Source organism: Mus caroli, chromosome 6, assembly GCF_900094665.2.
Source record: "Mus caroli chromosome 6, CAROLI_EIJ_v1.1, whole genome shotgun sequence".
NCBI lineage: Eukaryota > Metazoa > Chordata > Mammalia > Rodentia > Muridae > Mus > Mus caroli.
The window spans coordinates 35,328,274-35,346,467 of record NC_034575.1 but is presented as its reverse complement, the minus strand read 5'-3'; the positions used below and the strand labels follow the sequence as shown (position 1 = coordinate 35,346,467).

The 18,194-nt window shown below is 39.3% G+C and overlaps 1 protein-coding gene across 6 annotated transcripts in view; it reads right to left on the bottom strand.

Annotated features, from left to right (window-relative positions):
- Mgam (maltase-glucoamylase) overlaps positions 1-18,194 on the bottom strand; it is a 125,163-nt gene that overhangs the window by 16,787 nt on the left and 90,182 nt on the right. For all 6 annotated transcript variants that reach the window (XR_003836916.1, XM_029478336.1, XM_029478335.1 and 3 more), the window contains 3 exons: positions 2,803-2,931; positions 2,112-2,222; positions 1,759-1,821 (listed from right to left, as the gene is read on the bottom strand). Coding sequence is in view for 5 of the 6 variants with exons in the window: in XM_029478336.1 (XP_029334196.1) it covers positions 1,759-1,821; positions 2,112-2,222; positions 2,803-2,931 (303 nt within the window). In the remaining variant the exon portion in view is untranslated. The remainder of the gene's footprint in view (positions 1-1,758; positions 1,822-2,111; positions 2,223-2,802; positions 2,932-18,194) is intronic.

The window sequence follows — 18,194 nt, the reverse complement described above, 5'->3', positions numbered from 1 at the left end:
GGAAGGAAGGAAGGAAGGAAGGAAGGAAGGAAGGAAAGAAGAAAGGAAGAAAGGAAGAAGATAGGAAAACAGATCAAAACTTATATAGATTCTGGCTAGTAATATAAAGCAAACATAAACTGAGCTTGAATAAATTATACCAATAGTTGAAATATGCCTTAATCAGCTTCTGTTCTCTTCTACTTCATCTGCTATTTTTTTAAAAAAAAAAACAAAAAAGGATATGCAGTGTAATATCCATTAAATCCAGCCCAAAAAGTGAATATTTCTTTTTACATCTATAGCACTATTGCTTTCAAAGGGATCAAAGTGGTCAGAGATCAAAACCCAGTAACTGGACACCTCTTGCACTAATGGGCAGTCTACCTACTATACTAGAGTTATCTCAAGTCTGAACTCTTGGCCCCCAGCCATATTAGTTCTATAGAATATAAGACTTTCTCCCCAGGACTGAACTTGGTCTTGAAAACCAACTTCTCTGTGGAAAGCATTGATAGTTGTCTTAATTCCTATCAACCCCATTGTGATGACTGCAGTTTTCTCTTACATCACTGAAAAGCCTTAGCATTGGCTAAAATCTTTACATGAATAGTTTTCCAAAGAGATTGTGGCTCTGGGCTTTTGTGTATGACTAACATCTGCAATTATAACTACTGTGCTTTGTCTCCACAGTTTAACTGGTTAATTCTTAACTCTAATATAATTTTCAGACATTGTAAGTTATACTACTGATTGAGACACAAGCTTCTTCTCTTAATCACCCCTGACTAGGTGTCCTAGATAAACAGACCTTTTCTTGGACTTCCCAAATTCTCTAGGCAAGTTGGAAAAAAGGAACATACACACACACGTATATACCTGTCTGGAAAGAATAATTATATGGAAGAAGACTAAAGGTTAGGTCAGGTACATGTTCTCCAGGACATTCACACCCGACACTAAGGACCATGCTCAGATATTATCAGACAATCAAACAAGTGAGATGAAACCCAACAGGATACATACCAGTCTGTTGAGTGAGCATATGACCAGAAGAGGGCCAGAATACACACAGGAACAGGGGGAACCACACATTCATTCAAGCAAGCAGCACATGCTAGTAAAGCCCAGGGGATACAGGTGCAGAGCCTAATATATCTAAATATTTTACAGGGAAGAACTTGCTCCCAGTAAAAAGTAAATGTTATGTACAATGCTAGACTAAAGAGGCAAAAACAACACTGAACCTCATAGCAGAGGGGAAGGCAGAGACAGGATTTATAAGTATGGAGATGGAGAAGCCTGTCTATAGTGGAAAATCAGAAATAGGAAAAATGTCAAATTGAAAAAGACAAAGGTTGGAAACTATTTAAAAGAGATATCCAGGGAAAAAAGCAACCTTAACAATAAAAAACACAATTCAGAAAAAAAAAAATCCCTTAGAGATATCTCCCAATTGAAGAAATATGGACCTCTGTATTCTGACAACTTTGGATTGGAAGTCACCATTATGCCTTTAATTACCATGGACAGGTAAATTACCTTCTCAGTCTTAGATCTTAAAAACAATAATATGACAGCACAAGTGGAGAGGAAACATTAGTAGGAAGAAAAGGTGTACGGGTGAGCTCATCAGTACATGGATGACAGGAAGGACACATGTCACTAGAGTGTCTTCACGATGCTCAATAACAATAATGGTAACTTCTAAAACCTCGGGTATGGCTTCACTTTCAAGATAATCCTGACTACACACAAAAGCCACAAAGGACCTTTTACCTCCACTTGATGGTCCCAGTCTAAAGAAGGGTCCACAGTGATATTAGGGTAATCAGGCCAGACCTGTGAGCAGAAAAAGGAAAGGTCAACAGAAATGCCTCAGACAATTTGACATACACAGAGTTTCCTAGAAANCTCTAAGCCACAGTCCTACAACTTCAGCTTTCATGTAGGATTGTCCTAAGGAGAAGTAGATTGCATGAAGCTCTTAATTATTGTCAGTAAACATTGGCTGTAAAATGAAAACCAANNCCCCNATNACCAAATGGACTANGTGAAAGCCACATTTAAAAACACATTANCAATTTCCTGNNCCANGGGNNAGGATTGCTGAATGACAGTCCAGTGCATACCTTTCCCCAGACAATGCTTCCATTATTGGGATATCTGATGAAGACGTCATTCTCCACACCCCGGGTGAAGGCAGGATAGGGCTGTGTCTCATTGCCAGAAATGGCTGGATCCTGCAGTCAGAGCACAGGGCAGGTGGGAAATTATGATGGAACACAGAGTGGTGGTGAGGGTTGNAGGGTTGTTNTTCCCNAGTTTCAATTTGTACTATAGTTTCCATGGCTCCCAAGAAGTACTCTTACTGTGAGCATCTAGAGAAAGTACCCAAGGAGCTAAAGGGATCTGCAACCCTATAGTTGGAACAACATGATGAACTAACCAGTACCCCGGAGCTCTTGTCTCTAGCTGCATATGTATCGAAAGATGGCCTAGTCGGCCATCAATGGAAAGAGAGGCCCATTGGACTTGCAAACTTTATATGCCCCAATATAGGGGAATGCCAGGGCCAAAAGAATGGGAATGGGTGGGTAGGGAAGTGGGGGGCGCTATAGGGGACTTTTGGGATAGCATTGGAAATGTAATTGAGGAAAATATGTAATAAAAAATATTAAAAATTAAAAAAAGAAGTACTCTTACATTAATTACACTTCTATTTCTCTCCTAGAACAGGAAATGGCAGATAGCCTAAGGTGACCACTGCTCAAGTCCATCCATTGTCCCACTCACTGCCTACACATTCACACAAGGACTAACCAGAATGAGGATGACCCGCATCCCATTGGCCTTCATGCGATTGATCAGGGCTGGAAACCCAGAGAACTTGGGGCTGAGCTTGAAGTCCAGCTGCCTCTCCATGTAATCAATGTCTGAGTACTGCACATCCTGGGATGACACAAAGAACAGTGACTGATGTTAGAGACAGTCCAGACACCAGAAGAGAATGTCTCTCTACCAATCTAGTGACGTCATATTATGGGTTTGGTTTCTGGGATATTTTTCATTTTCATTTTCTCACATGACTTCACACAACACCCAAAATAACATTTAATCTAACATGAAAACAGAGTAAGATGAATGATATATCCTGTCTGGAAAGACTGCTGTAAATATAAATAAAAGCACTATCAAATCATGTGCTTGGAAAGCTGATGATGTAGGGCATGGTTATGGTGACTTCCCTCAGCAGGCTGCCCCTGGAATCAGTGGCTCTTTATCATAGGAACTGCAACTATGTGCTCATGAGATATGGACAGTAAGTCGGCCTTAAGTCAATGCAACACAAAGCAAGACCATACAAGAACTTTAGAAAAGCAATACAGAGGGCAATCACACTTTTCTCATTCAGATGATATATTTAATTACCTACCTACTTTGCTTTAATGACAATAAGATGAAAAACAGGAAATATATAGAGAGACAAAATAGATTAAATATGAAGAAGAATCCCCTAGATCAAGCCTATTGGAAGCCTCTTGCCCTCAAATGAGGGAGGTTGGCTCCGCACCTATTTCCATGGAAATGAAGCCCAAGACTCTGCATTTGTTCTGAGTCTGGGAAGGTAGGAGCCATAACAACTCTTTACAATGCTCTGACTAATTTGGGTTTATTTTTTCTACTTCGGTTCATGTTTTTCCTAGTTAAGTGTAAGAAAAATTTCTTCATACTATTGAAGAGATCTTTTATTCTTATGAAAAGAATCTCCTGACTAAATTCCTTGAGCCAACACTAGTTCCTCAGTCTTAGTCTGAATCACCAATGCTAAGATCCCCAAGAGCAAGAACACACTATAGTTGGAACAGGCTCCACACAGATTTGCTTAGCTCTGATTTTGCAGAGCCAGCACACCACGACAGCATAACCTGGACGTACATAGGGGATCTTCTTAGCCACCATCTCATCATACAAGCTGGCGATTTCAGAATCATTCTCATATCCATAGCGACACAGCTGGAATCCCAGGGACCAGTAAGGTACCATCACAGGCCGACCAATCAACTAGAAAACAGACAGAAACGATTAGTACTTCTAAGTAGAAGCTGGAATGTACATAAAAGAAGAATGTTTGTTGTACAAACATAAGTTCAAGTCTAGACAAATATTGGGGAAATACATCCTTCTTCCCTGATGATACACTGAGAAATTTTTCCTCGTAGCCTAGTACTTATTTTCTAGGAATTCTGTAAAATCATACTTCATTCTAACTTTTTAAAAGTATTAATATTTTATTAATTATTTCATTTATTTAAATTTCAATGCTGCCTCCTTTTCTTAAATGAAATCTAATGCCATGGTTAGGAGCACAAATCCCATAGGTAAAATCCCTACGTTAACCAAGAGACTCTAGTTCTGGCAGCTGCATGACCACACGGAAGTTTATGTAACTTTATTTTTCCTTATTTTGCCTCATATAACTAGGAATAAGAGTAATTTCTCAGAGTGCTTTTATGAGTATTGAATGTGATAATGTCTTTGAAGTGATCTAGTGTGTAACAGCTTACTGATATAATATTGGTCACACAAATGTTTGTGTTGTGGACCACAGTAGTAACCATTTCCATATCCACCCCATCACTGTTACTACCATGGATATGATCACCATTGCTCCATGGTCACCATGACACTAACCAATATCAGCAGCAGTAGCAATGCTAATGACATCATGCCAGCACTATCATCAACTGTATTACTGCCATTATCACAATCATTATCAATATAACCATCACCTCCATACTATCACCATTCCAAAAAAGTTTCCACAAACACCCCTAACTATTACCAGCACTCTCATTCCTAGCCCAATCATCATATCCCCCCACTACCATGATGTACCACCACTGCTAGTACCACCAGTCTGCCTGCAATGCTATAACAATTAGAGGAGCTATAAATGTAATGTTATTGGAATCTAGGTAATGATCCCTTTTCTATAATATACTTCTTTCTGATAAAACCAATGATTGAAATTACGATACTAAGAATTACACTAATAAACGCATGATTTGGAGCAGAGGATATGCTAACATTAATACATGACAATCAAATGAGCTTCCTACCTCTGTGTACTGCTGAGTGACAAACTCAGGAGTTGGCCCAAAAAATACATAAAAATCCAAAATTCCCCCTGTAGTGCGGTATGTCAGAGCAGGCATGGGCTGGAATGTCACATCTGAAAACAACAACAACAAATCAACAATAATGAAAGCCTTAAGGTTAACCCATTAGTATTGAAAGCTCTATTTCTCACTTCCATTTCATACCATTGATGGCAGACATTCTGTACTAAACCAATATAGAAATGAAAAAGGAAAACCCCACAGGATCCTATCCATTTTATGCTCCTTATTAGAGGTTTTAAAATTCTAAAATTTTAAATTATCACAATTTCTATATCATAGTAGTATAAAAATCATTTTAAAAAATCTCAAAGTAGCAGTAAGTCTCAGTGTTCACCTCCTGTGGCTTCACTAGCAGCTACAATATGTATTACTGAACTTGACTTTCTGCCCCTTTCTCATGTAGCATAAAAGTATTCTGAACCTCATTCTGCCAGAGGCAGTGTTCTAACCCAAAAGCTTGGCATTAATCCAAGTTATATAGCCGGTTACCTCCAGCTGACACCCAGGAACTTGGGGACCTTCAGGAATTACGATTTTGCTATGCCTTCTTATGTAAGTGTTTTACATAATACCAAGTAAAAGTTTAGTAAACATAGCAACCATAACCTCTAGGATAAAATGAAGGCTAAGCAGGAAAAACCATTACCCAGAGACGTTATTTTTGACTTAAGATATTGCCAAGTTAAAACCATTCTAAAACAATTCAAGAGTGATTGTCACACAATAAGAGGACACAGGTGTCATCCTACCCATGGCATTGCTGTTCATCAGAAGGACTCCATGGGCATTGCCATCCTCCTCCAGACCCATGTAGTAAGGGTGAACACCATAGGAATTCTTCTTGTACTGAGAGTCATAATAGAAAAAAGATGTTAGGAGACTATGTGCATGAGAAAGAAACTACACAGAAATTTGATTGATAAGTTGAGTCAGTGAATCAATCAGTATCCCCAGAGTTCCCAGAGACTAAACCACCAACCAAAAAGTACCCATGGAGGGCCCCATGGCTATAGCTGCATATGTAGCAGAGGATGGCCCTGTTGGTCATTAGTGGGAATAGAGGCCCTTGGTCCTGCCCCAGTGTAGGGGAATGACAGAATCAGGAAGCAGGAGTGGGTGGGTTGGTGAGCAAAGGGAGGGGGAGGGGATAGGGTGGTTTTGGAGCAGAAACCAGGAAAGGGGATAACATTTGAAATGTAAGTACAGAAAATATCTAATAAAAATATTTTTTAAAAAGAAGAACAATGAAGGAAAGGGGTACTTAAAAATATGTCCATTTGCCTAAAAGTAGAAGGGACCAATCAACACACATCTGTAAGGAAGAAGCACAAGACACACAGAGTGGATGAAGGGGACAGAATACAGACCACAGACACTCTGCCCTTACCCCCGGGGGCTCATCCCTGGAAAACATGCCCCATGTGTTCCAGTTCATGTCTATCTTGAAGGTTATGTGCTCAGTTTCGCCAAAGCCATAGATGTATGTGGAGGGCAGGCGGGTGGAGATGCGGATGAACATGTCATTGAAGGTGAAGCCGAGGAGCTGAGAGTCCCAGCTGCAGAGGAGAAGGGATATTTGCAAAAGAAAGTCATCTCCCTGGTGGCTTCTAGCATCTGCCCCCTCAAACAAAACACATACATCTATCAGTTTAAAGCTACCTCAAGTACCCCCATCAATGGTCTGGTAGTCACCATTCATTCATCTTCCTTCCATGGCTGCTTTTCCAAGTATCCTCTGCACAGCAGGAAGCCCAAGCCATTCTCATTACCTCAACTGCTGTCACTCACACCTGCCCTGCTCCTTGAAGACCCTCCTGTAGCCATCCAGGGCTGTGACTAAAGAGACCCCACTCCATGTCACAGTTCTGCCCACATTATTTACTGATGTCTCACCAATCTTCCACTGCTGCTCACCTTCCAAAACCCATTTGTCAAACCTGCTTTATCTCCCACTCTCATCCTCTCAATTATGACACCAAATTCTCTCTATATCTTGACATGCCAACTTCTCTGCTTGGACATCACACTTTTTGTCTTCTCTCTATCACAAACATTACTTGTCTTCTCCTGGAACTCCATTTTGGGCTCTTCTTTATCAAGGTTCTATTTCAAATGACACCTCTTCCCCAGAGAGACAAACTCAGACCACATTATCAGAAGCAGTGACTTCTCAGTAACTTGGCTACCCTGTCCCTTTTCCTATACAGCATTGTTACAGCCACATTAGCTTCCTGTGTGTACTGTAATAAGCACTATCTATCATAGATCGATGAGAACTGGCACTCATGTGCCTCCAACAAGAGTCTGCACAATAACATCTAAGATGTAGAAAGGAGCCCTGAAATATTTGTAAATGTTCCACTGTAAATCTCTTATGAATCACCCTTAGGATGTTAAAGACTTCTTCCTAATCACAGATCAAGAGGAAATTGCTTCCTTATGGTTTGGGTCACAGACAATGGGACACTTTAAAACAGGTGTGTTCAACAACAATGAGCCTGTTCTAGAATGTTAAGGAAAGCAGTTACTCAGAGTCAGACCAGGAAACACTTACACTACAGTGCCTGTACCCTTCCGACGAATTTCAATCCCAAATGGGTTCTCCTTGATGAGCACATCATAGAGGCGGCTCTCCGGGGTGCTTGATGGAGCACTGGGAATGTTCAGAGGGACTGGAACTTCATACCGACTGTGGTTGGGATCATAGATCTAGGCCAGAGGAAAAAAGATACAAGTGGGAAAATAGCTTCTGATGTTCTATAATACTGTTCTATAAGAGCCTCATTTCTCTCTGGATTCGGTTATCATACAGTCTATTTTACTGCAGAAATTTAAACACAAAGCTTCTTTTAAGGTTCTGTAGTCTTGACTAGCAAAGAGCATCAGGATTGGAAATGTCCTGTCCACACCTGGTAGCACACACACCCTGTGTTTACCTTAAACTGCAGCATTTCATTCTTGTGGTAGGTCACTTGCAGTTGCAGCTCCTTCACAGGTGTAGAGGGAAAGGCACCACTATAAGGTGAAGTCTTTAAGGAGATGTTGGCTGTGGCCCCATGTGAGCCATACTGAACATTGCTGACTGAGTACAGCTCATTGACAAAGTAGCAAAAAGGGACCACAAGAGAGCTGGATTCCTGGAAAGAAAGTCAATATCCTAGATCAGCAGGGGGATCCTGAATTATGAAATAGAAAGAATTAGAAGAGGCAACTTATATAAAGAGGTGTGTGGGTGTGTGGGAGTGGGTGCGTGTGCACACTCTTCAAGAAATGTACTTATTAAAAATATCCCAGTCCTATCCCCAGTTATGCTCCAATCTTCACCCCATTCCTGAAGCAACCTTTTCTCTCTATGAATTTGAGGCTATGCAAAAGTATACCAACATGTCATTCTCATGAAACATGGACTAGTATTAGTGCACATGAACATCTCCAGCTACATTACCTCCCAGACACAGCCTCGGGCAGTGCAGCTTGTTTCAGAAGCCCCATGTTGATCTGGATAGCAGTCTATCTTTTCCTCATCTCTAATGCTGTCATCCCACTCTACCGTATAGGATTCATTCAGGAGAAGTTGGAGGCCTGTAATAACTGCAACCTATGGAGGTAAACAAGGACACAAGAAATGTATTATTAGAAGCAAAGCCCTTACAAAATCTGAAACTTTAGAAGATTATGTAGAAATATGAATGGAGTCTCAACAGTCAAGAGACTTTGCTGTCTTAAAGGAGGAGAGCTGTGTATTAGATGCGAAGCTATCAGCAGTGATGGGGAAATGTCAGTCCACTACTCCATTATTCTTTACTGAACAGTGTAATTATTGGGAAAAATAAGAGTTGTGTTCCTTTCATTCCTCCCCTGACCTATCTGTCTGCTCTTCTATTATTTAGCTTTTCTTGTGCTTCTCTCCACAAAGCAGTCTTCCTGTCACTGTGGGCACATAGAAAACATGTAGTGTCAAGCATAGTACAGGCTCCTGTGACAGTTAATGTTGCCAACTTCCCCTACACAGGAATCACTTGGAACAGGGGTCTAGGACCATGTATGTAGGCGATTATCTTTATTGCACTGATTGAGGAGGGAGTATCTGCCCAGTATGAGTGGTGTTATTCATGTCTTGGATCCTGGGATGAGTAACAGTATTCATTCTTTCCTCTCTGCTTTCTGTTTGTGGATGTGATGGAACCAAATGCTTTAAGCTTCTCACATCTTGATTTTCCCACCATGATGGACCAAACGATTTTTTTAAAAGATGTATTTATTTTATATACATGAGTACACTATTGCTGTCTTCACACACACCTAAAGAGGGCATCTTATCCCATTACAAATGGTTGTGAGCCACCATGTTGTAGCTGGAAATTGAACTCAGAACCTTTGGAAGAGCAAGCAGTTCTCTTAACTGCGAAGCTATCTCTCTATCCCCTGATGAACCAGACCTTTTTTTTTTTTTACCAAGTTTTTATATTAGATGTTTTCTTCATTTATAATTCAAATGCTATCCCAAAAGTTCTTTATACCCTCCCCCCCACCCTGTTCTCCAACCCACCCACTCCTGCTTCCTGGCCCTGGTATTCCCCTATATTGGGGCATATAATCTTTGCAAGATCAAGGCCCTCTCCTACCAGTAATGGCCAATTAGGCCATCTTCTGCTACATATGCAGCTAGAGACATGAGCTCAGGGGGTACTGGTTAGTTCATATTGCTGTTCCTCCTCTAGGGTTACAGACCCCTTCAGCTCCTTGGGAACTTTCTCTAGATCCTCCATTGGGGGCCATGTGTTCCATCCAATAGATGACTCTGAGCCTCCACTTCTGTAATTGCCAGGCACTGGCATAACCTCACTAGAGTCAGCTATATCAGGGTCCTGTCGGCAAAATCTTGCTGGCATATGCAATAGTGTCTGGCTTTGGTGGTTGATTATAGTATGGATGCCCGAATGGGTCAGTCTCTGCATGGTCCTTCCTTCCGTCTCATCTCCAAATTTTGTCTCAACTCCTTCAATGGGTATTTTGTTCCCCATTCTAAGGAGGGATGAAGTATCCACACTTTGGTATTCCTTAGTCTTGAGTGTCATGGTTTTTTGAGCCAGAATAAATATTTCCTTCTCTATTTGCCCTCACCATTGCATTTTATCAAAGAAAATGAGATAGTTCCCATTCTTATATTTCTATGAGATATTAGTCAAACTAAATGAATTTACTGAATATCAACTTAACCAGTTGTAAAAAAATTTAAATTTCTTTCCATACCTAACACTTACACAAGATAACTGCTTAAACCTTGAAATATTCTGATATCCTACTTATCAAATTAAATGTTCAACATTTTCTTTAATTCTTTTTTTAATATTTGACTCTTCTTTAAAACCTTTTCACTTTTTTAGGAGGGCAAGGTGACGTTTTAAGAACTATCCTGATTCTCTTCATCTCCTCCTGATCTGATACTTTCCAATTCCAACTCTTCACTACCATTTCTAACAAGGTTCAAGAACCATTGTAAGAGTTTTTGAAAATTAAATCAAACACGACCTTCGTAGTTTACCACCTAAGACCTTACACAATCTGAGCACATGTTTCCTCTGAAATAAACTGATCTCCACTTAAAACTAAATGTTGCTGATCCTACATCCACAGGATAGTCAGGTTGATAATATGAGGCTATTCTCTGTTATTGGACTGGCTTATTCTGATATCTCAACTTGAATGGGTTTACTTTCCCTTTATGGCAAAGTGGGCCCATTGTGGAACACAGTTCCCGATTTGTTATTCATAAAACACTTCCGTAGTATTTCATTTTAGAATAGCAAAGCTCTCAGGTGATAATTACATTTTCATCTGTATTATAGCTGAGGCTTTGAGAAGTTCACATCAAGTTCATCATCGTACCTGGGCAAGTGTTTCCTCCTCCCTTCTCTCTCAGCTTTACCTCTGCCATCTTCTTTTTACTATCTTTCCTTTTTGCCTATTTTGTTTTCCCCTTTTGCTCTCTCCTAGAATAGGGGCATTTTGATAGAACTAAGGAGCCACTTGCAACATGAGAGAAGAAAGGACGTCAGTCCTTAGAACCTTCAGCTACTAATGTATGCTAGCAACTCTAATATCAACAGAAATACAAAGTATTGTTTGCCCTTTGGGGATTTCTTGTCATGGTCAATTAATGAATCTCACCACACACACACACACACACACACACACACACACACACACACACACACACACACCATCTTTATAGGTCCATTCTCCCATCCTTCATAGTAAGCTGTGCTCAGCAATTTGACTAAGCTTTGAACATTAGCAAAGAGCAAAACAACCATTCACCACTTTAGTTCATGGAACCTGTACCCTGAATACATGTCATCAAGACAAAACTTCAGACATGATAACATGCCATTGCACTAGAAGTAGAAACTGGCTTATTTCCCCAAATTTTGGTAAAACCTTCATACATGGTAATCCAACAGCTCCACTCTTTGTGCTCAAGATTACTGGGGGAGGGTTTCACTTTTTAATTAAGGCATGAAGGAATGCAACAAAATTCTGTCTGGTGAATTATTTTGTTATCATCTAATCCACTACAAAAAAAAAATCATTTGGGTAGCATCTTCAAGTTCTTTATCCTAAATATGTCATCAGAATGTATGTGTGTGTTGGACTTAGAATCTTGATACTGATGAAAGAAAGGGGGAAAGTATTAAAGCTTTTTGAAAAACTTCAAAAATTTATTGTATTAGGACTCAGCACTGGCCATTAGCTCTCAGATCTACATTCATCTGGCCTGACCTCCACTTTCCTATCTGTACTATTCATGTTCATTTGTGTGTGTGTGTGTGTGTGTGTGTGTGTCTGTGTGTGTCTGTGTGTGTCTGTGTGTGTCTGTGTGTCTGCGTGTCTCTCTGTGTGTGAATGTCTATAACACATAGACACAGACACACAAGTGTGTGTGTGTGTGTCTGTATGTATGTGTGTTGGATAAGGTTATATCACTTTGCAATGAAGAATGATCTTGTTATCATCTAATCCAAAACATAATAATAATTTGGGTAGGATCTTCAAATTCTTTTCTCTTAAATATGCCATTAAAGTGTATATGTGTGTATAAAATATATATGTATATTATATATGTGATATATAAAATATATATGTATGTTATATATGTGATATATAATATATGTACATTATATATGATATGTGTATATATTATATATGTATATTGTATGTAATATATGCATATATAGCATATATATGTATATCCATCATATATGTATGACTTCTCTATATATGAGACATATATGTGACTTATTTGTATGAGTATTATCTATGTGCATATTATATATATATGTGTGTGTGTGTTTGTGTGTGTGTGTATGATAATAAACTTAGTAAGAGAGCAGAACTCTTGAGAAACATGAGTCAAGAAAAACAAAACCAAAAACATCTGCCTTATCATCCTTGCCCCTGCAGCTCCCTGACTCATTCCAGCTCAGACATGTCACCACATGTCCCACAAGTCACCATAATTCCCGCAGTCTAACTTATCCACCATATTTCAGAGATGCAGTTATCCTTTGAGAACCACAGCAGCTTTAACAATAAGAATCACCATAATGCCAATTTGAAAAGCCTCAACAAAATAGCAACTTACCTTCATGCTTGGATCGTAACTGACTTGAGGAGCCATCTGATTTACCATACCATTGTGTTTCACTGTAACATTGTAAAGCGGCCGTGTTCCAAAAATTTTAATCTCCTGAAATGCTAAGTTATCAGGGTCCATGTAGGTTGATTGTAAAGTGCTCACATCCAAACGGTTCTGAAATACATCAAGAATAATTATCCACACATGAATGAATTGAAGTTCTGTATGTTGTCAAATGCCACATCCTAGAGCAGATGTTCAGCTGCTGGGAAAGCCTCTGAGTAGAGAGCATCGACCAATGTATGCTTAGGAGAAAAAAGTGAAGACATGCAGACAGACCTTTTACTTAACTACATAAAGACACTGCCTGCATAAAACAATTCTTTTGGAAAATACTACTTGATTTATGAATATTATCGCCTCCTTTTGATAGCATGAGTAATGAAATTACTGGGAATTAAGTCATAAACAGGAATGTGTACACCCATAGTCATTGCAGCCATTGTAGTCACACACATACACATACCAATAAATGTTAACAGTCAGATAAGAGATGGCACTTTAGATTCCTAAAGACTTTCTACTTACTTGAGTGACTGAAAATTTACATAGAATGTTGTTGGTTGTGAGATCTGAAAACAAAAGAGAGACAAGTCAGACTAGCATGGCCAGTGCAAAGGCCAAATTTATGTTCCTCCTTAAGGCTGACAGTCGATTGTGGCTAGTGCTAGGATGCCTGGTGAGATTTCACTCTCAGGTGAATGACCAGCAGGAATAAAGGGACAGAGTCTGGTGCAGGTCTGCAATGGCCACACCCTCTCAAGGCACTCACCCTTCGACTGCCCATCATCCCAGAACAGCTCTCCTCTTGCTTCTTTGTTCTCATCCAGGGCAATGAGAAGACCAAGAGGATTCTTCCGGCTATTGGGGAACAGATTCACACAAGTCACAAACTCTTAGGGCTCAAAGGATTTTACCAAACATTTGCATCAAATTTGAACTAAGAAAGACACTAGTCAGTCACATATGACTCTTTTGCTTTAGGCATGAATGGAGAATATCATAAGTGTTTTCAACCAGTAATAATTTTACAAAAAAAGTATTTTAAATACCTATTGAAGGGTTTAAGCATGTAAGCCTCAGAGGTTCTGAACCACTACTATCATTAATATTAAAATTGCAGCTCTATTCGCAAAATTGGTCATTAAGAGAACAAAATCCTATACAATGTTGCTACAATCCTGGGCATTTTAGGACAGTCTATTCCAGAAGAATCTTAGTGATTTGAAAGTTAAATCTATATGTGTCAATAATGAGAAATGAATAATTAGAAAAATAGAGGCAAATGGACTAGGGATATGCTGAGATCACTCAATGCTACAGGACCAACCTAGCTCGTGTGTTCTACAGTCTGGTCCTTAGGCCAAATTTAATAAAAGCATAAACTCAAGTGCTGTAAAATAAATGACTGTATGGGAGAGTGGCATCTGTGGGGCATTGAAAGCCACCTCTATTATTAACATATTGAAAAAGAGAGGGTTATCAGAGTCAACTTAGGATCACATTTTCATAGACATGGTCATTGTATTCTTGTAGGATTCAGACTTTTAACTAGGGGGAATAAGAGTTTAATTTTTGAAGCAGAAATTCAGTGTCAGTACATTAATTGATCTGACATTGGTTATTTTACAAAGATGGGGGGGTAGAAAGAGAAGATTAATGATAGTTAGTCATTTTCTCATAAGAGGGACTAGGTTGAAATACTAAGGAAGTGAGGGAAACTCAAAGGAAAAGGCAGTTTTCAAGCCCCCTAAGAAGTTCCTTTCTTTTGAAACCTACTAGAACTAGACTTTGGAATGTATAAGGATGCCAATAAGTAACCTTCTGCTGAGATAGAATTATAATTGTGTAAGTGAAGATGATAATAAAAAGTCAGTGGCTCAGGAAACGAGAGAGAGATAAGTTTGTGTTGTCAAAATACAATTACAAAGTTTAAAAAAGTGCTCAGTTATTGATAAGTAACAGGAAACTGTGTTTGTAGGTGCATAGTCAACAGAACCCAAGTATAGGGCAGAGATGGTGTGAGGCATGAGCAGACAACTACAAACAGGTCATCAGCCCACATTAGGTAGGAAGAGTCCTGAATGAGATTGCACAGAAGTGAGCCTTCTCAAGTCATGAGACTTACAGTATGAAAATAGGGACAGCCCTGAGAGAGCCAGGGATATGGACTACCCCAATTGTCAATTTGTCCTCAAAGCTAAGGTAAGTAAGGAGAAAAAGGAAAGTTTTTCAAAGTCCAGCAGTGTGATCTCTGTCAAGATCACATAGGGTAGAGACTGCTGGAAATCTAAGAGTAGTGACACCACATGCACACACACACACACACACACACACACACACACACACACACATCAACCCACAACATAAATCTGATGGAGGAAATAGGTAAAATACAAAACTGATACTGGAGAGATGAATGACTCTCAGGACAAAAGAGTGAGCTCAGAGGTGTGCAAAGCAGAACCCCCACTCTCCTTGTTCACCTTAAGTGAGTGTTCAGGGCAGGTCGTTGCCATGGCAGGATGTAGCCCCCTCGAACATGAAGATTGATGTGCTCAAGAGGGGCTGGTAAGGTCTTCCACTCTCCTGTTGAATTGATATTGGCACCCTGGTGTCAAAACGAAGAGAAATGATGAGGTAAGCATACACTTCTCCCTGAGCAATACACCCCACTCACCTCCCTAAACCTGTTGCTAGGTTATCACCATCCATCCCAAACCTCATTTCCCTCTTTGGTCATTCACTTGCTGATGCATGAAGTCTGGCTGTGATTTGCCACATCTCCAGGAGAATTCCTGCTCTTTGCAGAATCTCATATAGCCCCCTAATCACCCTCACTATATACCCTGTTTCTAAGGCAAGATGGTACTGGACAATATCTTTATTTATTTCTTGTTGACTGGAGATATGCTGTCCCTTCTTCTACCTGCCCCCCCAAAGCTCCTAATATCTTTGGTATATGCTCCATTGCAAAGATAAGGGTGAGAAGGCTTATTTACATAAGTTTCCTGAGTTGGATTTTTCTGTCTTATATTTAACACCTTTACCTGCCCTCATGTGTAAAATGTGCTCACTCATCTGAGTCATAACCTAAAATCCTTTCACTTTTCTCAACCACAGCAAGGCTTCTTCATATGCAGGTACTTTTTTTGAATATTTCTTTTGTTAAAAATAGATTTTTTTCACACAAAATATTCTAATTATGTTTTCTCCTCTCTCTACTCCTCCAAGTTCCTTCCCACCTCTCTTCCTATTCAGACCTATCACTTTTCTGTCTCTCCTTATGGAAAAAGACATCTAAGCAATATAATATAATATAATATAATATAATATAATATAATATAATATAGTATAATATAATATAGCAAAATCAAGAAAAGTAGGATTGGATAAAACAAACAAACAGAAGGAAGAGCCCAAGAATAAGCAGAAGAAACAGATATAGATGAAGCATCACATTCATTCACACATTCGATAATACCATAAAAACAGAAAACTCAGAAACCACAATTTATGCCCAAAAGCTATACATAAGTACATACATATATACTACATACATCCATACATACACATACAAGTAAATGCAAAAAAAAAAGAATCCTGACATAACATTATGAGACAAGGAACCTCCAAAGATTGTGTTGGGTCCATTTTCTGTGGACCATCTACTGCTAGGCATGCAGCCTACCATGAAGAGTAATTTGTTTCCCAAGTGAGCCTCCCTTGGAGAAAACTACTTTTTCATTTGAAAGAGGTTAGTAAAGATAGGTTCTGAGTTAGGAATTAGGGCATATGTCCACTGATCCTTTCAGCTCTAATATACACTGGTCAATGCAGGCACCATTAACAATTAGGTTAGAAAGTTCTTTTTTATTATGCTATACTATAATATGGTGTGTCTCTGTACATGTGTCAGATTATCAGTGTGTTTATTGTAAATGTGTGTTTATATGTGTACACACATGGATATGGCTATATATCAGTGGTTCTCAACTTTTGTGTGACTCTTTAATACATTTCCTCATACTATGGTGACCTCCGGTTATAAAATTATTTTTGTTGTTACTTTATAACTATAATTTTGCTACTATTGTGAATCATAATATAAATATCTGTGTTTTCTGGTGGTCTTAGGTGACCCCTGTGAAAGGGTTGTTTAACTCTCCCTAAAGAGGTCTTGACCTACAGGTTGTAAACTGTTGCTGTATAGTGTCAGAAGCCTCTAGGAAAGGCTAAAGTCACACAAGTACATTTTATGGAAATGGCCCAATGTTTTTTTAAGTCTGAGATGGGTGACCTCTAAGAATACAAGGTCCTTAAACACTTCACCCCAGGATTGCTTTTTGCTGCTGATATGCCTTTTCTGTCACCATTACATAGCCTAATGATTCCTGGCATTAGCCCATCCTATGGGGTAGATTTTCTACAGATCAACATGAACATGGACTCTCATATAGTAACACTGTGTAGACAAATTGATGGTTTCATAATCCCTAATAAGGATTTTATAGAATTCCAAAATTTATACAAGTAATTTTGAGCCCTCTAAATGCTGCAAAAAGAGCTCTGTAAATCTTCATCTGTCATGGGCTAGATGCACTAGAATAAGAAAGCAGGTTTGGGACAAATTTACAATAAGGAAAAGCATTCCTTCTAGGTTAGCTGTGAGACTACTATCTGGTAACTAAAGATCATAAGCTTGAAATGGACAATATATTGTAGGTGCAACTTATTGAAAGTGCAAAGACAAAAGGTAAAATATTGACTCATTTATCTATACAAAACTTCAAAGTAATAATATGCTAGGCAGATGATTTGTCTATTGGCAAAACCATGCTGTTATGGTTTTGTCATGCTCACAAAATGTTAAAGAGCTCCAAGCCGCTTGCCTAGCCAGTGATGGGGCCTGTGAGCCAGAGAGCAAAGATCCCCAGCAACTAAAGCTCCTTTACTAGTCCCCTGCTGCTAACAGCTGGAGTTAAGTGCCAGAAACCAGAGGCATTAGGCCACAGAGGAGTAGGAAACCAGTGGCTTTTAGACACAAAATAGTAACAGAGTTACAAGGTCAAAGATCATCAGTCTTTGGCTTTTATCCACTGTGTCCCACTTCGGTAACTATTTTTCTAAAGACTGGGGCTAGACTTCAGCATTATATGAACATTTAAATGCACATTAGTGTGTGTGTGTATGTTTGAGATCCTGTGTGTTTGTATGTGTATATGTGTTCATATGTGTGTACGTGGCTGTATGTGAGTTGTACATGTGCATTAGTCTCTCTCTCTCTCTCTCTCTCTCTCTCTCTCTCTCTCTCTCTCTCTCTCTCTCTC